This window comes from Amblyraja radiata, chromosome 32, assembly GCF_010909765.2.
Source record: "Amblyraja radiata isolate CabotCenter1 chromosome 32, sAmbRad1.1.pri, whole genome shotgun sequence".
NCBI classification, from domain to species: Eukaryota; Metazoa; Chordata; class Chondrichthyes; order Rajiformes; family Rajidae; genus Amblyraja; species Amblyraja radiata.
In genome coordinates this window covers 18637800-18660408 of record NC_045987.1, presented here as the reverse complement: position 1 = coordinate 18660408, position 22609 = coordinate 18637800, and the positions used below count along the sequence as shown (strand labels likewise).

Below are 22609 nucleotides of genomic sequence, written 5' to 3'. Positions count from 1 at the left end.
CTGGTTTGTAGGTTAATTAATTGGCCTCTGTAAATTGCCCTAGAGTGTAGAGAGTGGGTGCAGAAGTGGGAGAACATAGAACTAGTATGAACGTGTGATAGATGGTCATTGTGGACTTATAGGTAGACACAAAATGCTGGAGTAACTCAGCGTGACTGGAGAGAAGGAACGGGCGACATTTTGGGTCGACCCGAAACGTCGCCCATTCCTTCTCTCCAGAGAACTCAGCTGTCTGTCCCGCTGAGTTACTCCAGCATTTTGTGTCTACCTTCGATTTTAACCAGCATCTGCAGTTCTTTCTTAGTCATCGTGGACTTGGCAGGCTGAAGGACAATTCCACGCTGAAATTTTTAATCGATCCAAGAGAGGCTGCAGCAGCATGGAAAGAAAATTGGGTCAGAAAAAGGAAGCAGCATAATACTGAAACTGGTTAACAGAATAGAAACAGTTCTATGCGTGCAGAAGAGAAGGCTGGGCAGTCAGGCCAGCTGGAATGCCCCGCAGTGGAGCCTTTACAGACTCAACTTGAACAATGTCCCTCTTCCATGCTCGTGATCAACTTTCATTTATAGATCAATTACCTCCAAACTGTCAGCCTTTTCTTTAAGGGATTGCTGCAGCTGTAAAATAATAGCATCCTTTTCACGGAGTGCCTGCAGTTGACTGTCTTCCAGCTCTTGTTTCAATCTTTGCAAACTTTTGCACGTATTTACAAAATGTTGCAGCTCTATGTCTTTTTCTTTAATCGTACCATCCAGACTCTTCAATAAGAAAGGAAAATTAATGGATTAATCTGAGGGAGAAGCTTTATTGGTATAATTATACTTGTCATGACAAAAGAAACATGAATCTGTTTAGAAAATAGCACTCCTTTTCAACGCTGTCTCTAAACACTACAGATTTGGGAATATGAATCAAGTCAATGTAGTCATAAACTAATCAACCATTATGGTTGGAGACAAAGATGAAGAGACTGACCACAATACTGATCATCAAAACATTAAATGTCTTATCAAGGACTTAAACCATCGCTCTTAAAAAGCAGGCCTCAAAAACTAACAAACATTCCAATCCCACTTTATTCTTAAAAAAACATTATTCTTTATAAAATAAACTTTCAAATAAATGCTACAATAGTCTAAGCTGACACCCACATGTCAGATCACATATCGAGTAACTAAATACAATTTGGGAGTATATTATAGTTTTAAACCCATTTTTAACATGTTTGCCTAAAGTACATGGATGCCTATAGTGGACGGTCTCAGCATTTCTTGAGCCTGTCCTTCATCCTTGAGTACTCACAGGGTTTAATCCTGTAAGTACATCCCAACTCAGGCGTGTCCACATCTCTGCATCAATTACAAAGCTACATAGCACAAACACAGTCCTGGTGGCGTTTCCTGTCCACGCCAACTAAGTTGCCTAACCAAGCTAGTCCCACTTGCCTGTGCCTAGCCCATATCTATCCAAATCTTTCCTATCCACTACCCAAGTGGTTTTTTAAATACCATAGCTGTACCCACCGCCACCACTTCCTCTAGCAGCTTGCTCTATGTGCGCACCATCTTCTGTGGAAAAACTTGCCACTCAGGTCCTTTTAAATCTTTCTGTTGAAACCAACGTAGAGCTGTTGCCTCTCCTGACTAACATCAGATTGTTTTACATACAAATGTTAAATTTCACAAATGTGAATTTTTTTTATACTCGCCAAAAATGACAGCGATAAAGGTTCGTATCACAAATAATGTGTTTCAACAAAGCAGAGAAAGTTGCTTTAGGCAGCTTTGAAGCTGATGGACAAAGCAGCTTATTTGTACTGTCAATATTTTCAGCCTCAGTAAAAATGCTTACATTAATTGTTTCTTCATGACTGGCAAGCAGACTCTTCAGTCGATCAAAATTGTGTTCCTTTTCTCTCAAAGCTAGATGTAGCTGTTGAATCTCGTTTTCCCTTTCATCAATAGCTGCATGTTTTTGATCAATGGCTTGCTTTAAATGGTAGAGGAATTAAAAAAAAGTTCAGTGAATGAAAAAAAGTGAATGTGAAAAAGTAATAAACTTATTCTGAAACAAAATTAAAATATTTTAGTGCAGATACTGTGATGGAACTACAGCATACTTCCAGATAGCATCAGCACACAAGCACTTGCAGGGGTGGCACATCATCACAGGATCCCAGCAGCAAAAAAAATGTTCCTCTCCTTAAATTAGCAATGTAAGACCAATTTATACCAGATGCACCAGAATGAGATAGGGAGCGCTTGGTCTGGATGTCTCAGTAATACTTCAGACATCCAATGAAATTTTTGTTTTAAATGGCAAAACCAGTCCGTTTCAATTTGAATTCAAACCATGGAAATGGATTCTTCAGCCCGACTCATCCATGACGACCAAGAAGTTCCATTTGCCCATAGTCCTCTATAAACACCTTCTATCCATGTACCTGTCCAAAAGGTCTGTATAGTATTGTTATATACTTTCCTCTCTTCTGTAAGTAGTTCCACATACCCACCATCCTCTGTGTGAAAAAACTGCCTCTCAGGTTCGTATTAAATTCTTCCCCCTCAACTTAAACCTATGCCCTTTGCTTCTTGAGGATCCTACCCAGGGAAAAAAAGTTACTGTGGAAAATTCACCCCATCCATTCCCCACACAATTTTATATATCCCTATAATGTTTTATACATCCCTATAAGATCATCTCACAGCATCCTGAGCACCAAGGAATATAGTATGGTATATTGCTGCAATATATTCTGATAAATATTATTTTTATGGTATCAATGTTGAATTCGCCGATATAGAATTCACTGCAGGGAATACCTCAAGAGCCCCATCTTTCTCCCTCAGACGATCACGTAGTTTAGCAATCAAAGCATCTTTTCCACCAGGACTCCGATCTCCTGTTTGTGGAACTCCTTTTAGCAGCTCTGTGTATTCCTGGTGTGGGTGGAGAGAAAGGAAGAGGGGAAAAAAGTGATCAGTACTAAGATTTTGCAACTACAAGAAAAAAAAAAGCTGAGCTGTACTTGCTTTTAATTATTGACCCCTGCTAGTCACTGATGCCTCTTCGCAGTGTCAATTTGTTTCCAAGGATTGCATCCAAAATGGGTCTATGTTATCTCACACTGGGGACATTCAAGTAGCAGCAGCATTGATGTGAAGGTTGTAGGATCAAATCCCCACTGACAGACTTGAATATCAAGATGGAAACACTAACTAAATTTTGCACGGCTTACTTCTCTCCCATTGAAAAATTAATGCATGTGTAAAATGTGATGTCCACTAGCAAGACAAAACCTTGGCCACATGTAAATGAGTCAATTAAGGTATTAAACTCTTTAATAGAGATAGCAACTGATGTTTCTCTCAATGAATTACACACTGCAGCTTATTACAATCTTCCCCAATTATAATTTGGTCAGTTAGGTGCAATGTGCAATTTCATATGTGGCTTGCTGCAGTGCAACCTAGAATGAACTATTTATCAGCAGGGGAGGGTGGTGAAGCAAGTAAGAATTTTTAAAGTGGCCCAAGGGTGCAAAAGAGATTCTCAATTACACACACAATGGGGACCAAGGCAAAAGTGTATACAAAGTTAATGGAGGCCAAATGTATATTGATACCATTTTATTTACTCATTCTTAAAATAACATTGCACATTCTGCCCCTATAACATTTTATTCATTGGTCATTCTGATCAAAATGCTAATGGTATTATCTAGTTGGCTGGATATCATTGAGCAGAATGGCAGGAATGTATTTTTCAGTTCTGCTCACATATAGACAGGTATGAATCAATTCCAACAAAAGGTAAAGACTCAAGTTTACAACTCGGTAATATATTCAACTGATAGCTTAAGATGTGAAGGCCATTACTGACACATTATTCACAAGCAATTCTTCAGATTGTTTTTTTTACAAAAAGTTAATTATACAACTATCATGACAGTTCCAATTTTATCCAATTAGATTATTTTTTCACAGTAGCTTTGCTGCCCCACACCTGAAGTAATCTATCTTTATTGTTTAAGCCATCTGTTAACCGCTCAATAACCAGTTCCAGGCTTTGCAGCTTCTGTTTGTTCTCTGTTAGCAGAGACTGGCGCCGGTGCTCCATGGCATGATCCTTCTCCGCCAACTCAGCACCCAATTTCTGAATGTGGTTTTGAATATCCTGCAAACAGTGAGACAAACATTTTTTTTTTTTTTTTTTTTAAACGCACTTTGAGACAAAGGAAGTGTCATAACAGAAACATTTCTGAAACCTAATATTAAAATAGGGACTCTTGCATTGTGATACACAAAACTAAAACCATATGCTGTTAGCAAAAGGATTAACTTAAATGTGAAAATAGAAAATTTACATTGCTGTTCATTTAGATTCATTATAAAATTTGAAGCTAGACTACTTAGATTGTCGAATGAGAATCTTTTCTCCCTAGGCATTGAAATAAAGATAGTGTTCCAATGTATAATGGATATCAGAAAAATATTTTTATCATGTTTTGATGAATGAGAATAAGGAAAAAGTCTCACATTTTTCTGCCGCACTTCTAAGTGAGGAATGATGGTATTATGTCAGTAATCCACTCATTAAGTGCGTCTTTGGAAGTTATTTAAATATGAACATTATCCAAGTGCTTACAAGGAGAAAATTCGTTCAAAGCTTTAATGCATAGTTTAAAAAGGACACAAAATGCAGGAGTAACTCAGTGGATTAGGTAGCATCTCTGGAAGATACGGATAGGCGACGTTTTGGGTTGCGACCCTTCTTCAGTCCAATTGTAGTTGGGATGGGGTAGTGGGGAGAAAGGGGTCTTGTAAGTGATAGGTGGATACAGGTGAGGGGGGCTTTATTATTGTATTCCTTTTCAGGTTAAAAATTATGAGTTTGTTTGTCCTTACTTATCTATTGTTTTGTCCTGGATATTGCAGAAGTATTGAACACACATGGGCAGAATCAACGAGACTTTCAGAAAACCCTAGCATTAAAGGAGATAGCGAAGCAGATGTACCTCGGTGACTGCCAATCACCCCCCCCTCCCCCGGACACTCCTCCCACAGGAAAAACACTATGACAGTATGCATGCAAATAGAATATGATTTCAATAAATAAATCTATGTCACTCTTCCAGGGAGATGCTAACTGCATTTCATTGTCTCTGTACTGTACACTGACAATGACAATTAAAGTTGAATCTGAATCTTGAATCTGAATGTTGAGAAAAAGACTGAAATATCGTGAATTTAGTGCTACCTTAAAAAAAATTTAATGGATTTTTTTTTTTTTAATTACAAAAAAGATTCACAGCCAAGGCTCACAAATTGAATGAGACTCTGGTATCTTAAAGATTTCAGGAGAGGCGATTTGGAAAATTAGGTACTACGAGTCCCTAAGCAAGAATAATCACTGGGAACATTTCCAACTTATTTTCCTCATATCCTGGCTAATATTTTAATCATCTTTTGGAAGTACCATCCAGGCACATATCCTGCACAAGCTGATGTGTGCAAATTCAAGACTTGTAGAATTACTGTTTTTGTGTTTTGTCAGAGCCCACGTGCCTGTGATGCTGCTGCAAGCAAGATTTTCATTATATTCCACCATCCTTGTGCATATGACAATAAGATCTACTTAATTTGAAATTGTCTATCACCTTTCCCTACATGACAGAAAAGCTTGCTGGATATTCCAAGTGTGTGAATGGCATGGAGGAGGTGCAATTCTCTCCTCAAAATCTTTTAGTTTTTATGGCAACTTGTAAAGTTTCATTTGAATTTAGATGAAGCTAAAACATTACAACGTAATATAAATTGAAATATGAAGATGCAGCAAAGTAGGTAAGTCTAGTTAATGTAAAAAGGTAACACAGCTCATTATGTGAATTGAGTTTGATATACACATTACCTCAGATAATTTGGGGAACCATTAGAAAATATTTGAAATAATATTCGCTTTGTAGGATACATATCCAATTGGAATTATTTTTAAACTCTCAATAACAAAAACCATCTGACAAAGCAGCTGGCTATATTCATACAACAAGGACAGGATTTCAAAATAATTATTTGGTACATGATACACTTGGGGACTTTGGAAAACCCCCAGAAAATATGGGGATTCTCATTACATTTGTTATGGCGACAGTGAAAAATAACTTAAAATGCTCCAGAATGGACACCAACATTAATGGTCTTGTCACTCTTTCTTTTCTGTAGCTGTAGTTCTTCCACCTCCTCTTCCAGTTTAACCTTTGTCTCAGTCAGATCTTTCAGCTCCTGCTCTTGACGGCTCAATGCTCTTTGCAACTTCTGGACCTCCATTGTTTTTCCATTGCGATCGGCATGGAGCTCTGCGAGCTCAGTCTCTTTCGCAGTCATGAGGTTTTGATATTCTTCTGCTCCCTGAAGACCAAAAATTCACAACATTAAATTGTTCACTTAAACTAAAACATAGGATCACCTGAACAGATTTAAATAGGTTTGCCACTTACCTGAAATTTCTGCAGCTGTGCTTTATGTATCGAGTCTCTTGCTTTAGCCAGTGCATTATCTCGCTCTTCAATTTCTTGGTAAAGCTCCTTGATCTGATTTTAAACAGTGCAAATAAAGCAAAATATTTAAAATATTGTTAGCAAACCCAGACTACAGCATAAATTATTCACAGTAGAGTGACCCAGACCTCTTTATCCTTAGTCTTCAGAGCCAAAGTCAGTCCTTGAATGGTTTTATCTCGTTTCAAACTATTCTGCTTCTCTGCAGCCAGCTCATTGACCTTTTCATTAGCCTGTCCTTGAAGAGCCTAAAAAAATAAATAATAATTAACGGGAAACCAACATTAATCTGATGAAAACTGGATTAGGATCTACCAGCTTTCCTCTCAGAAATTAATATTTATTTAGATTTTCAAAGTGAATTTCTGCATAATCAAAAATTCTTCTGAGATAGACGGAGAAATTCTTAGGGTGGCACAGGCGGGCAGCTAGTAGAGCTGCTGCTTCATAGTGCCACAGGATTTGATCTGGATCTCTGGTGCCATCTGTGTGGACTTTGCACATTCCCCCTGTGACTGCATAGTTTTCCTCCAGTTTCCCCCCACATTCCAAAGACTGTGTGAGCTTCTACGTCAATTGCCTCAAAATTGCCCTCCGTGTGCATGGAGTGAATGCAAAAGTGGGATAACATAGCACTAGTGCAAGCAGGTTGAGTGGGCTCGGGGTGTGAGGGGCTTGCTTCCATCCTGTATCTTTGAATATCTGTGAGGAGGATGCTAGGAGGCTGCAAGGTGACTTGGATAGGCTGGGTGAGTGGGCAAATGCATGGCAGATGCAGTATAATGTGGATAAATGTGAGGTTATCCACTTTGGTGGCAAAAACAGGAAAGTAGACTATTATCTGAATGGTGGCCGATTAGGAAAAGGGGAGATGCAACGAGACCTGGGTGTCATGGTACACCAGTCATTAAAAGTAGGCGTGCAGGTGCAGCAGGCAGTGAAGAAGGCGAATGGTATGTTAGCATTCATAGCAAAAGGATTTGAGTATAGGAGCAGGGAGGTTCTACTACAGTTGTACAGGGTCTTGGTGAGACCACACCTGGAGTATTGTGTACAGTTTTGGTCTCCTAATCTGAGGAAAGACATTCTTGCCATAGAGGGAGTAGAGAGAAGGTTCACCAGACTGATTCCTGGGATGTCAGGACTTTCATATGAAGAAAGACTGGATAGACTCGGTTTGTACGCGCTAGAATTTAGACGATTGAGGGGGGATCTTATAGAAACTTACAAAATTCTTAAGGGGTTGGACAGGCTAGATGCAGGAAGATTGTTCCCGATGTTGGGGAAGTCCAGAACAAGGGGTCATAGTTTAAGGATAAGGGGGAAATCTTTTAGGACCGAGATGAGAAAAACATTTTTCACACAGAGAGTGGTGAATCTCTGGAATTCTCTGCCACAGAAGGTAGATGAGGCCAGTTCATTGGCTATATTTAAGAGGGAGTTAGATGTGGTCCTTGTGGCTATAGGGATCAGGGGGTATGGAGAGAAGGCAGGTACAGGATACTGAGTTGGATGATCAGCCATGATCATATTGAATGGCGGTGCAGGCTCGAAGGGCCGAATGGCCCACTCCTGCACCTATTTTCTATGTTTCTATGAAACCAATAAATGAATTTGTACCTCATTTGCAGCATCTGCTTCCTTTAGCTTTCCTTGTAAAGTACCATTTGCAATTTCAGCAACTGCAAGGTCAGCTTTGAACTGCCTGGCTTCCACCTCTAACTGTCCCAGCTGCCTCTGTTTCTCAACCAGGTTCTGCAAGAGATCACAAAAAAAAATGGTGGATTTGTCAGATTGGACCACAGTAGAAATAGATCAACTCAAATGGCAGAAGTCCAGAAGTTAAATTATGTATTATCTCTCCTGCATTGTTGCTCCAGGGTTTTTTTTTGTCATGTCTTTGTGGGTTTTCTGTATCGTCGCTTGAGATTCTTTCAAGAAAATTTCCATTGTCAAGATACAATTGGATTTCACTCAGCTTTGAAAAATTGCACTGATATTTTACAAGTGCGCTTCTCTGGAATAATTTATGCAAGATGCTTATGGGATTAAAGATTGTATGTATATGGTCGTGATTTGCATACTGTGATGAGTCTTTATAGAATTCTTAATGTATTTATTAATGGACCATTAGTCAGACTGCACCCAGAAAGAAAATTAAAGGGAAAGTGCTAATATACAGAGCAAGGCAAAGTCAAATTAAATATAGCTGATGCAGCAACAGGTGGGAGGAGAGTGGAGAAATATTGGGAAGGTTTCCATACAGAAGCATGGTGCCAAGATAAGGCATATGTTAATGAAAACCGGAAAACAAAGCAGCAGAGAGACTATAGGAAAGGGAGGGCACAAGTGGAGGTTGTGAACATCCAAGAACAATGAAAGTCTTAAATAGAAAATGATGGATGTTGCAATCAGAAACAAAGACACATCCTTAAGCTCTTGAAGCTAGAAACTGAGGGTTAAGTGAAGGACCAACCCTCAAAAATTTAAAAAGTGCTATCATGCTGATGGGATTGAACTACAGGTCTCCCAGTAAGCCTGCAAGACAAGGAACCGATACATAGATAAATTATGGAAAGATGCAAAAGTAACAGGGTTGTTGTAGTGGGGAAATTTCAATCTAATCAGTATTGACTTAGACAGGGCAGAATTTGATGGATGCATAAAAGGGTTTCTTGAAACATTGTGTCAGAACTACAACATGGAAACAGGCTCTTCAACTTGATGCCAACCAAATTAGAATTCTGGGCAAGTCCCACATCCTTCTAAACCCTTCGTAAGCACACGTCCGTCCAACCAGCAGATAGTCCAATTAGGACGAGCCATACTGGACCTTGTTTTGGGAAATAAGCCTGGCCAGGCAATCCAACTTTCAGTAGGAAAGCATTTAAGGAAGAACGCTCACAACTCCTTACATTTTAAGATAGTTAGGATGAATAAGGATAATTCTGGACCTCAGGGGAAAGTGCTAACTAGAAAGAGTAGATTATTAAGAGTAGAGCAGTTGTTAGTGGTCAAGTCGACTTGTGACATGTGGGAGTTATCTAAAGATCTGTTTATCAGAATTCAAGACCAGTGTGTACCAGTGAGGGGGGAAAAAAACAAAGATGGCAAGGTTCAGGAACCTTGAATGAAGGGAGATGGTACAAATGTAATGAAAAAGAAACAAAGCATGCAAGGTTTAGGAAGTTAAAATCAGACGGGCCCCTTAAGGAATACAACGAAAGCAAGAAGGAATTTAAACAGGGCAATAGGATGTCCAAAAGAGTCCATGAAATGTCTGCAAGTTCAGAAAAATCCAAAGTCATTTTATCTACACATTAAAAAGAGGGTAGCTAGGAAGGAGGGAGGATACTCAATAGTTCAATTGTACTTTATTGCCATGTGTATTCAAGTACAGTGAAAGTACAGTTCTGCGACACATTAGGCACAATCATACTAAGTGCAAGCGTGTAAGATAGTAGACCAGAGTCAGTCCACAAGAGTCATCATGTTTTAGGCACAATCCTGTAATCTCCAAGCCAGCCTTAACTTAGCCATAAACCCCAATTGTACTGGCAGCAGCACTAGGTTGTTGAGATAAAGGAGAAAATTTATGACTGGAGCCAGAGAAAAGAGGCGAGGTAATAAACAAATACTTTGCAGCAGTATTCACCAAGGACACAGAGGTTAGCAAGATCAGTGTAGGGCAGGAGTCGGCAACCTATGTCCCCGGGTCGAATGCGGCCCATAAACCGAAATCATCTGGCCCGCAGGCGTATTTTTTTTTCTGTAATCATCCGGCCTGCACTTCCTTCATCTCAGGTGCCTCCCGGGACGGAGGCCGTGGCGACCAGGCACGGTGACGCAAGGACGCGCCAAGCAGAGTTCTCGCTGCACCGCAAACTGCGCAAAGCCGCCGGCACGGTCGCGTACCTTCTGTGTCTGGGCTTCACTGTCGGGATCGGGGTTGTCAATAGGCCAGGGACGAGCGAGTATGAGTATTTGAGCCTTCAGGACAGAGCCAAGGCAATGGTCCATAGGTACTCCATGTTCGTGAGCACCCGTAACAGGGGACCAGTGCTCCGGGTGGCGTCCTCGAAGGGGCGCGATCTATGTGAACATGTGATCTGATGCCTGCCATCCATGGGGGGGATCCATGTGTACACGTGATAGATGTGGTCTGCCATCTGCTCACAGACATGCATCCTAGCCCCTATGCAGAACAAGGTTGCCGACCTCTGGTGTGCAGTATATTAATAATTTAGGGCATGTTGAGATCAATGGGGAGTTTGAGTCATGTCTACAGAAGAACATTAAGATGTAAGTCCCCCAGGTCACTTTAGGATCAATCCCAGGTTGAGAGGTGCAACAATAGGCAATAGGTGCAGGAGTAGGCCATTCGGCACTTCGAGCCAGCACCGCCATTCAATGTGATCATGGCTGATCATCCCCAATCAGTACCCCATTCCTGCCTTCTCCCCATATCCCTTGACTCCGCTATTTTTAAGAGCCCTATCTAGCTCTCTCTTGAAAGCATCCAGAGAACCCACCTCCACCACCCTCTAAGGCAGAGAATTCCACAGACTCGCCACTCTCTGTGAGAAAAAACAGAATATTACTGGGGCCTTGATGGATAGCTATGCATTTTCTCTAGCTACAGGAGAGGTCCCAAAAGAATGGAAAGCGGTAAAAGTTGTTACTTTATTTAAGAAGGCCAACATGGAAAATCCAGGGAGTTGTCGTTAGGTATACCTCAGTGGTAGGGAAGGTATTGGAGAAGATTCTTCCGGGTATGATTTACTCACATATGGAAAAGCAGGGATAGACAGCATTGCTATGAACATAGGTTCATGGCAGGTTGTACCATACTAACTTGACTGAATTTTTATTTTAAGATGGTGACCATGATTGATGAAGGTAGGGTGGTGGATGTTGTCTACATCTCAGGATAGAAATATCATATACTAGAAGCCATAGCTTTAAGGTGAGGGGACATTTAAAAAAGATTGTGTTTTTTTAAATATAGAGCGTTGGATGCCTGGATCATGTTTGTGTTGGTGGTGGAGACAGGCACAATGGCATTTAGAGGGATTTAGAACATGAGGGGAATAGAGGGATATGGATCATGTGCAGGTTAGGTTAATCTGGCATCATGCATCATAGCAATGATGGAAGATGGCGGCGCGTCCAGACGCAGCGGCTTTGCGCTCCCAAGCCCGAGTTTACTCGGAGCAGCCCGGTACCGAACGCGGCTGGAAAAACAAGGTAATTACTAAGGGCACGCAACAACGCCTTTAAATCCAGGGACACTTCTGCTTACAGTGCGGCCAGGTCGAACCTGAACAGAGGCATAAAAAAGGCCAAAGTCATCCACAGGCAAAGGGTAGAAGACCACTTCAATACCGCGGACACCAGAAGCATGTGGCAGGGTGTCAGGGACATCACTGACTACAAGAGCAGCCCCGCCTGCCCCCACGGTGATATCACACTGGCCAACGAACTAAACACCTTCTTTGCCCGGTTCGATACTGGCAACACCACCAGGTGTGGAATAACCCCGGCCATAGTGGAGGGACAGGCCTTAACACTGAGCACTCAGGAGGTACAGTGCGCTCTGCGTAGGATCAATCCACGCAAGGCTGCAGGCCCGGATGGTATACAGGGAAGAGTATTAAAGGACTGTGCTGGACAGCTGGCGGAGGTATTCACGAGAATCTTCAATCTCTCTCTATCTCTGGCAACGGTCCCCAAGTGCCTGAAAACAGCCACCATAGTGCCGGTGCCGAAAAAGTCCAAAATCACCAACCTCAACGACTACCGGCCGGTTGCCCTGACTCCAATCCCCATGAAGTGCTTCGAAAGGCTGGTCCTCTCCCATATTAAATCCAGCATCCCTGCCTCACTGGACTCCCATCAATTTGCATACAGGGCAAATAGATCGACAGAGGATGCCATCTCTCTGGCCCTTCACACTGTCCTGACTCACCTGGACAGACAGGGCATGTATGTGAGGATGCTCTTCATTGACTATAGCTCTGCATTCAATACGGTCATCCCCACCAAGCTCACCACCAAACTCCACCAGCTAGGCCTCAGCTCACCGATATGCGCTTGGATCCTGAACTTTCTCATGGAGCGACCGCAGGCAGTGAGACTGGGCCCGCACCGGTCCTCCACCATCACCCTGAGCACCGGCACACCACAGGGTTGTGTACTAAGCCCCATGCTCTACTCCCTCTTCACTCACGACTGTGTCCCTGCATTCGACACCAACACCATCGTGAAGTTTGCAGACGACACAACAGTGATTGGGCTGATCACCAACGGTGATGAAACAAACTACAGAGCGGAGGTGCAGAACCTGGCGGACTGGTGCGCCAATAACAACTTGGCACTAAACACCTCCAAGACCAAGGAGCTGATTATTGACTTCAGGAGGTCCCATTCGGGAGAATATGCCCCAATCTCCATTTATGGGGAAAGTGTGGAGAGAGTGTCCAGCTTTAAGTTTCTGGGCACTCACATTTCAGAAGACCTCACATGGTCCACAAACACCGCCGCGCTGGTCAAGAAGGTACAGCAACGACTGTTCTTCCTGAGGACATTAAAAAAGACTGGTCTGCCCCAACAGCTGCTGACAACGTTCTACCGCTGCACCACAGAGAGCATACTAACGTATGGCATCTCTGTGTGGTATCTCAGCTGCACGAGGGCGGAGAGGTGAGCTCTTCAGCGCGTCGTCAACAGAGCGCAGCGGATCATCGGGACAGAGCTACCAGCCTTGGAGGGCATCTACCACACGAGGTGCCTCAGGAAGGCCCTCAGCATCCATAAGGACTCATCACACCCCTGCCACGGTCTGTTTCAACTACTTCCCTCCGGCAGACGTTACAAGGCCTTCTACGCCCGAACCTCCAGACTCAGGAACAGTTTTATCCCAAGAGCTATAGCGGCTCTGAACCGGCCCTAATGAGTGCCCCCCCATCCCACCCCCTTTGGACAGTCTCCCTCAGATGGTCACGTCAATCAATTCAGCTTGTTTATTCATGTATTGTATTTATTTGCCTTTCTTGTACATCAGTGGAGCTGCACACTAAATCTCGTTGCACTGACGTGCAATGACAATAAAAGATATATTATTATTATTATTATCATTATGAGTGGCACACACATGGTGTGTTGAAGGGCCTGTTCTTATGCTAGATTATTCAGCAATTTAAAAGGGCAACAATGTTGCAAAGAAAAACCAATGACCAGAGACCAAACTCTAGTATTTTCATTGTTGGCCAAGGTAAAACAAGAACTAGACCAGACATATTTACATATGTTGCTGTAGATATTAAAAAAAGATTCACTCTTCTCCAGATACTTAATTTACCCCAAAGGTCCAAAAGACAGGCTGTTAGGTTAGTTGGCTCCTACAAATCACCTTAGCCTGGGTTAAATGGCAAAAAAAGATAATCAAAAGAAGGTGGATGTGCTTGAACAAATAAATTGCAGGGGTACAGGAAAAAAGAGGTGGAGACTAAATTGATTATATTTCGTATTTGCTTATGAGATGGGGGGGTTTCAGTCCATGACTGCTCACACGCTCCCTGCAATACATCCTCCCCATGTACCCCAAATTCTACCAACCTCTATTATACACACACCAAGGTTAGTTTTAGTTCAAATACACACGTCTAACAATACTTAACTACCTCGGGTTTGAAAGAAGAGTCGTGTTCTTGCGCTGCCCATACTTCTTGCTCGGACGTTGCACTGTCAAATTTATCGCTTTCTTGCAAATCTACTGCAAAGCTGTATCTCTGCAACGGTCTCCTTGCACAAAATGCCACACGCCTTGGTATCTTGCTTTTTGGGAAAATTGCCACTGGTTTGTACTCAACATACTTAATTTCCTGAATTGCATTTGCAATGTAATGTCTCAACGAGGGAGAGTCTTCAGTCAAACCTTTGTGGTTAAGTGTGGATTTCAGCTGAAATGTTTCAGGTTTTTCAATATTAAAATCAATCCTGGTGGAATTTAATAATGGTGTGCTTGCAGTTTCAAGGTTGCTGGTGCAAAGGCGATTGGCCAGCTTCCCCACAGGAGTCGGACTTCTTGGTACTAAATCAAAGCACAAACTCTGTGACTGGCTTCGTGAGCCTGCATTTCCTGTTAGGCCTCCCTGCGTGGCCCATCTGGGGGTGGAACACACTAAGTCACAGAATAAATCAGCTACCTTCACCGAGTCAGAACAGAGGCACAGTCTCTTCTTGTGTCCTCTGGTGAAAGACCGCCAGCAGTTTGAGCAGCCCAAGATTTCCTTGCTGCTCGGTTGTGGCTTCCAAAATTCAGATAAAATAGATTCATCCTGGAGAAGCAAGCTGTACTGTAAAGAGGGTTGATTTTCAATTTCAGGGGAGAGACTTACTTCCTTATCACAGAAACTTTTGGAACTTTCATTATACCTGAAGTACAAGTGCACAATACATTGAATTAGCTGGTCTTTCTCTGCTGTCAACATCTGTAGCCTCTCGCTGGAAACAGTCTTAACACGAGCAATAACAATATCATATTTGATTACCTTCTCCAATATGAAGGCACATTTACTACACAAGAACTCTCCTTGGCCATCACGCCGAATAGTGTAACCCAATATATAGGAGAGAACAATTTGTAATCTTCTTTTCCTACAGGTGTTGAAAATCCAGCGACGTTGATTACCTTGCAGATTGTTGGAACATATTCGACAAAGGCCCTTCATATCCATTGAGGTCCAACCTTTTTAAAAGCACAAAATCTGCTCAGCACAAGACGAATCACTGATGTAACTGATGAACAGTTGAAAGCCCCTTTAGTTGCGTTTTACAATTCCTTGTCCTCATGAATTCCAAAAACAAAGGAAAGCTGCATCAAGAGTTGCTATGGTGATCGGCGGCAGTTTCCAAGGGACGAGGCAGCACTAATTTTTTCCCACAAACTTCTCAAACAAAAACCATTGTTTGGCAATATTTAAAAGTCACCTCTTTTACTGGGTTGAACTCAAGGATTAAATTCAATTACCATCCTGTGAGAAATTCTTCCTCATTTCAATAATGATACAGACACAAGCCGACAAAAATACGAGCAGTGGCCATTAATCTAGTGGCATTGCAAGCTGCTGTTGTTTTCCTACCGAAAAAGGTTTCTTCACTGAATGTAGACCACAGCCTGCGACTGAAAGTACTGGTGCGCCACAGAACTCCCCATCACTTTGCTTTAGAAAAAGCCGAATTGAGACGATAAACCATGATCACCATTTCCTGAAGAGCTTTTACCACTTCTATGATCCACCAGATTCAAAAATCGAACTTATTCCACTCTTCCATTAGATACACGGCTTTCTCTTTCCTCAGCGCATGATTACAAAATAATTTAGGAAGTACAAGCTAAGCAGTCTAATAGTTGCTGCCGTCTGCAGCTCGCACGGAACGTCTGACTTTTTTTGCCACGTGAACTTTCAAAATGACGTCTTGTGGAACTAGGCCTCCTTCCTATTTCACCCGTCGAGTGACTGTACACTTAATTTAGAAAAACTACCAGTTTCCTGTTTGTAACTTCCACAGTGAGCACATTCTAAAGCGCATGCAATAGAAAAGGCGATATGGAATACAACTTCAGTGTCAATATACTACCAATTTTTCAAACCAGTTTAAATAAAGATAAAGCAGTCTAGGAAGATACAAATATAGAAACTAGTAACTTTCAGCAGATTCCAAATATCTATTAATATTGCTTGCAATGTTCAACTACCGCCCCCGAATCCAATTGCACAGAAGTATTCTGCCTTCCAATCTAAATTGAACAGTTTTGTCTGCTTTCTCTCTGTGGTCTTCAAGAATCAGTCACGCTCTTATATTAGAGGCAGCAGTACGATATAGAGGGTACATACAGCCTGCCAGATTGAGAAGTTTACTCTGGTCATTTAATCACAAGTACAAAGCCAACTACAGATCTCCTACCATCTTCAAACAAAGTATTAGTCAAGCAGCCCCTTGTAGTTACAAGAGGGGCTTGCTGATTTGCTTTACAGATTAATAGATTACACAAACCACTTGGAGGGTGTCACGCACAGATCGGGTTAGAAAAATCTTTCTGAACTGTGACTAATCCAGTTTAATACAAGCCTGGCACACTTGTATTAAAACAGCAAGAGTTCACACACAACATAAAGCAAGTGGTAAAATAGTAAAAACTGACCCAACTTGTAAATATATTATCTAGAGTTAAGTAGTTTTGCAGCATAATTATAAACAGCAAAATTGAAAATACTATTCCTACAAAGAAGTGATATAAAGAGGATGCACAAAAATCTTGAATGCACTTGGAAACCAAAAATATATAAATCACATTGGGATTTGCACCGACACCACCCAAACATTTGACCTAGCTTTTGTTTTAGTTAAGTTCCCATACGTACGGAAAATGACAGATCCTCAAAGCTAATATGTGAAATTTAACAATTATTCCTCACCAACCCAATTTCTAAAATCACTCAGTGCAAATAGAAAAGGGTAGAATTAACGTGGTAAAAATGCTACAATTAGTTGTGGGTCATAGGTCTATGTTCCTTAGCAGATGCCAGGAATATTAAGTGCTTTCCCATCCAGAGAGTTTACTTGTTCAACTGCAGTCACGTCTCAGTGTTCCACACAATACAATTTTATGGGAACATGAAAGCAGAAGGCCCATCACCTTACTGGCCTCAATGGCTACCATGTAAGAATTTTGTGCTGGGGAGCATAGACCCAGCGTGTTAAAATCCCTTCTGATGATAATCCCTTAATCCAAGGGGGCAATTGGTCTGCACTAAATACCTTCTCCCTTCTCTTCATTTTTATAATTGTCTCGCTGAAGTCCTTTACTCAAAATCTACAGATACCATATTCATTGGTTACTGCATACTTTAGCACTTGCAAATCTGTACTTTAGCAAAACTCACAAATTCATATTCTTGGGCACCACAACTTCCAGCTGACCCAATTACCCAGCTCTAATGACCTAATTATCAGAAGCTGATTTAATGAGAATCAATGAAGCAATGTGTCAATTCCATACATTTTGCATGGAGTCTTCCATAGAAAATATCCCATCACAATTTAGCTGCGTCACATCTGTCAATAATCCAGCTTCCAGTGAGCAACAGCCTCAAGCATTGAACAAATATCACTGGGAAAATAAACGTGTCCTCAATCCTCAGTACAAGGCAACGTCAAGACTAGTTGGAACAGAGTCAAATTTATTTATCGAACCCAGTGCTTTCAAGATTCTTAAACTGAATATTCAGCAAACCATGAAAAAAAAAAAATCAGTTGATTCTGAAAAACAGATAGTTAACAAAAAACAATTGTGGAAATGCTCGGATGGGCAGCTTGTTATCACCGGCCTAGGTGTAAACTGTACACCTAGAATACATTCAGCCACATTACTGTGAGGGTGTCTGTGGTGGTTAAAGGGAAAGCGACTTCTCTCATTGACAAGTTCATGAAGGGTCCTGTTTGAGAAGTGAAGTAGTAAGAAAATTACAATCATTACCCAGATCACAGCATGTACACAAAGGGAAAAGGCATCAACCTTTTAAAAAGGCACAGGCACTGCATAAAAGTCATCGACTTAAAATATTGATAATTCTTCTCCACAAATACGAGATGACCTCCCGGGATATTATTAGCATTTTGTTTTTATTGAATGTCAAATCCCATGGTCAAACAATTACATGCTACCAGATTTAAGTGGAACAAATCTGGAAGACCTAATCTGAGCAGAGACATTGGATGTGCAGAAAGAACGCTCGGGTGAAGACAGAAATCAAATCACAAACCTACCAAAATTACTGGAAAGCATGAATAATCTGGATGAACTAAACTTCAAATACATATTACAAAATGAATTCCATTTACATCTAATACTGAACACAAAAGGAAAATTACCTGAATTTCCTTTTCAAAGCGACTTCTCTCATTTGCAAGTTCATGCCGAAGGGCCTGTGTGAGAAGGGAAGGAGTAAATTAGAATGGCAATAAAATCAATCCACATTTTAGTCAGTTTTTCATCAACCTTAATTATTTAACTGTTCCTACAAAGGAAAGGCAGTTTTACTCATTGTACTGCTGCTCTGGATAATAGGCCCTCAATAATTTGATAATACGTTTGGATAAAACTTCTGTGGTTCATGCATTTATTCATACAATTTCTTCATTTGGTAGTACAAAGTGCATACATGCACTGTTTGGATTCCAGACTTTATTTTCCTCCACTCTGGCAATGGAGAAAGCAAAGGACAGAAAGATTGGCATGGGAATGGGACAGGAAAATAGTTAGTATGTAGTAATTGTTCTGTGCAAACTTGAGCACAAGTGCCATAGGCAATTGTGCCTGTCTGGTGCAGAGTTAATAGGCTGGAGTGATAGGCAAAACCCAATTGATGACTCCCACATAGACCACGACAACATACATATAGATATGGGTGGTGGCTCTGCCAAAAGAATACAAGCAGTAATAGCCCAAATTAAGACAGAACTATAAAGAGTCTCTGGGTACTATCCAAATTGCATACAAATTGGCATGAAGGAATAATATCAGAGGAGCTGAGAACGTTCTGGTCAAGAGAGAGTTAGAAATATAAACAAATGACAGAGCAATAACACAGGCATTTCAGACTGGGTAATGCTGCCAGAGTTTGAAGAAGGAACAGTGCATCTGTACATTTGAGAGTGTATTCAATTAGAATTGGGAAAACAGTGCATAGCATGAATATACAACTTCAACTCCCTACAGACAATTATAGTCATGTAAAGCATTGTATACAACAGGAAATTAGCTGTGCATGTAACAAGGATAATGAAATCACCATGACAGACTTTAATCTAGACAAACCATTTACAATACTATTACGAAGAATTTACGTACAGGCAACCCTTGTTTTATGATAGGAGTGGAGGTAAAGTAAAGGAGGTTGTTTTCTTGGTAAACCATCTTTACCACTATATTCCGTTAAGCAAAGCCACACCTATGCATGCATCATGAAGCACGACGTAAAAAAACTCAGGAACAGCAGGCCATGATCCAAGGCTATCCAGAATGCACCTTTTCCATTTTGAGTGTCATGGTCTAGAAATCTCTACAATTTAGTGGGGATGTTATAACTTATTTTTAATATAAAAAGAGATTACAGAAAACCCTGAAATAATAATTTATTCTATCCATCTGATAATCTCTTATAGTGTGAATTGCTAAATAGCAGGCTCCTTTTGAAGAGTGTTATCAAGAAAATCCTAAAATGCCAATAGACAAGTTTGACATAGGAGATGCCAGCTTGGGAGAGAGCACTGATGTTGGTTCAATGATCCTGCCAATGGATTTGTGGAATTCTGCAGAGAAAGAGCTTTGCTGGAACCGTTCCAATACTGATGTTCCTTCTGTTTGTAATACACGTTTGAGGAATGTCCAGGAGGGTAGATAAATAATTGGACCCAGGACTAATGACTCAGCTTCAGCAGGCAATAACAGAGTTACATTTCTTGTGATGAATATAACCAATATTCTGAGTAGGCTCCAAATGACTTGACCAGTATATAATCAACATTAACTTTTTATTGGTGGCATGGTTAAAAATATAATTGGTTAGGACTAGGGGTATGGTGGCACAGTGCCAGAGATGCACCTTTATAGCACCAGAGACCTGGGTTTGATCCCGACTACGGGTGCTGTCTGTACATTCTCCGTGACCGCATGGGTTTTCTCAGAGTGCTGAGGTCTCCTTCCACACTCCAAAGATCGCTGGTGGGTGAGGACTCTGCGGGCCAAAGGAGATTGCTTTGTGTGATGGACTTAGTGGTCTTGACAATTTTCTGTATTTTCGTGCAGTCGCAATATCAAGCTGCGGATGAGATGCTATCTTTGGCACAAAAAACTGTAAGAGTTATTGGAGATGTGCTCCCTGGCCTTCTGGTGAAGTAGAGGAATTGCTGTGCCTTCTTGACTGTAGGGGGATCATGTTAGAAGCAAACGTGGACTCATCTCAACTAAAGGTGGGCTTTAGGAGAATTGTAGAATGTACATTTTCAGGAAGGACAAAAAGGAAGAAATCAGTTCATTCAGTATAGCAGCAGTTTTTGCACTATAACTTTCAAAGAACTTGCAAAAAAACAAGCAAGGATTTGTAGTCTGGACTCATTGAAAGAATCATTTCAGAAAGAGACATAAAAAGACTGCTGATCTAGGCGATAAAATTCTGATTGAAGTTGCTGAATTGAAGCAAAAGAGATTTTAAAAGAAAAAAAAGTAAATGGCACACTGGAGCTCTCGTATTACAAATAATGACATTAAACACAAAGGCTACAGAAAGCAATAAGAATAAAATAAGTGGTACTTACATCAATTTCACCAGCTCTTTTCAGAGCAGTTTCAGTAAGTTCCTGAACTTTATTGTAAGGATCCACGTTACAGTCCTGATTCTTGGTCTTTTCAGTTTGAAGCTGATTAATGAGAGCATCTTTGCTTTTGATGGTCTCACTCAACTGCTCAATTAACCTAACAAATTTGAAACACAAAAAAATTCTGTTCACATAGACAGTTATCCAAGTGTTGCAGAAATTGCCAAATGCTTTAAATATTGTTCTAAAGATAAGGTTTCTTATATTGGGAACTATGCTTTCAGTGGAACCATCACAGCATTAAGACTACACAGTACTACTGTATTATACATATTGTTTGAGCACCAATAAAAAAACAGCAAATAAGTTTTTTTTTGTAAATTCAAACACTTATTATCTTTCTAGCAAACACTTATTATCTTTCTAGTGCATTGCCAAATTCAAAATAATGTAACAAAGACAAAATGTAAATTAGTGTGTTTTCACATTGATAAACCAAAATACTTAGTACTGACTGCTCAGTTTCCACAAGGCTCCTGCATTGTTCCGGGGATGAAGGCAATCCCATACGGTTCTGTTTAAGTGACAGCATCTGCTTTTCGAGGTTCATACTCCGCATTTTCTCTTGCTCAGCAATAGTAGCCATCTTTTCCAATTCTGCCTGGGTTGTTTTAACATCCTTATTTCAGAGGGGGGGGGGAAAAAAAAAAAGAGTTTTCTTCTCCCCAATAACTTCACAATATATACACATTTCCCCATTTCTGTCCAAAAATGCATTTGCACATGTGCTTGAGACCCTGATGTCCATTGTGGGGTTGAAAAAGCAAAATGATTTTTAAAACCTCCTCTCCAAATTGAAAACAATGGCACTGAACTGTCAGGAATAAAATTTCCTGTTTCCCCACTGAGAGACCAAATGCCTCAAAAAGGTTTACATAGATATTCCACAAAATAATTCAGGTAAATTTTGGCCAAAGCAAGCCAGCAAAAAATTTGGGCCCCGAGGAATAAAAACAGTATCCACTTTTTAACCATGTGTTACAGGAAAATGCATGAGGACCTTCAAGGGTGTCTATGGCACAACTTACTCAATGAAAGCAGTCCAATTAAAATGAACCCTGAAAACTTATAGCTGGACAAATTGCAATAAAGATAAGCTTTATAATCTACGTTTCTTTATGAGTTTGGGGAAATCAAACAATTTGAGGAACAGCCATGGTCTGATTGAATAGCAAATGAGGGTTTGGCCAACTCTTTATCCTAGTTCTCATGAGAAACCTCAAAGCAAGGTTTGAAGACAAACAAAAATGCAGGTGCTAGGATCTAGAACAAAATAGAACATTGGAAGAACCCCACAGGGCAAGCAGCATTAGTGCAAGCCGAGAAAGCCCTAGGCTGCTGCAGGGCCTCCTCAGGCACCCTAATCCACCTTGGCCCACCAACTGATGGCTGTTGCAGACAGAGCTTAGGTACTCTGCAGAATAGTAACCTCGTTTATGTTTGGTTTCACCAATGTAAAGGAGATAGCAGCATGAGCACTGGATGCAGTGGACCAGGTTGGAGGAGATGTAGAGCAACATCTGTCTCACCTGGAAAGGCTGGTTGGTAGCAATAGTTCAACTAAGGGACAATCATTACATCTCCTTCAGTTGCTGGGAAAAGTGCCAT

At 41.0% G+C, this 22609-nt stretch overlaps 2 protein-coding genes across 6 annotated transcripts in view; both read right to left on the bottom strand.

The window, feature by feature from the left end:
- LOC116991065 (myomegalin-like) overlaps positions 1-22609 on the bottom strand; it is a 108391-nt gene that overhangs the window by 62773 nt on the left and 23009 nt on the right. For all 5 annotated transcript variants that reach the window (XM_033049401.1, XM_033049404.1, XM_033049405.1 and 2 more), the window contains exons 7-17: positions 21457-21620; positions 20942-21098; positions 18497-18550; positions 8180-8314; positions 6688-6807; positions 6500-6592; positions 6192-6410; positions 4009-4179; positions 2826-2942; positions 1855-1992; positions 582-761 (exon numbers count right to left, since the gene is read on the bottom strand). In XM_033049401.1, the coding sequence (XP_032905292.1) occupies positions 582-761; positions 1855-1992; positions 2826-2942; positions 4009-4179; positions 6192-6410; positions 6500-6592; positions 6688-6807; positions 8180-8314; positions 18497-18550; positions 20942-21098; positions 21457-21620 (1548 nt within the window). The remainder of the gene's footprint in view (positions 1-581; positions 762-1854; positions 1993-2825; positions 2943-4008; positions 4180-6191; positions 6411-6499; positions 6593-6687; positions 6808-8179; positions 8315-18496; positions 18551-20941; positions 21099-21456; positions 21621-22609) is intronic.
- Positions 14143-16097, bottom strand: LOC116991067. The gene has a single exon (XM_033049406.1). It carries the CDS (start codon positions 15295-15297, stop codon positions 14224-14226), a length of 1074 nt encoding a protein of 357 aa, XP_032905297.1. The 5' UTR covers positions 15298-16097; the 3' UTR covers positions 14143-14223.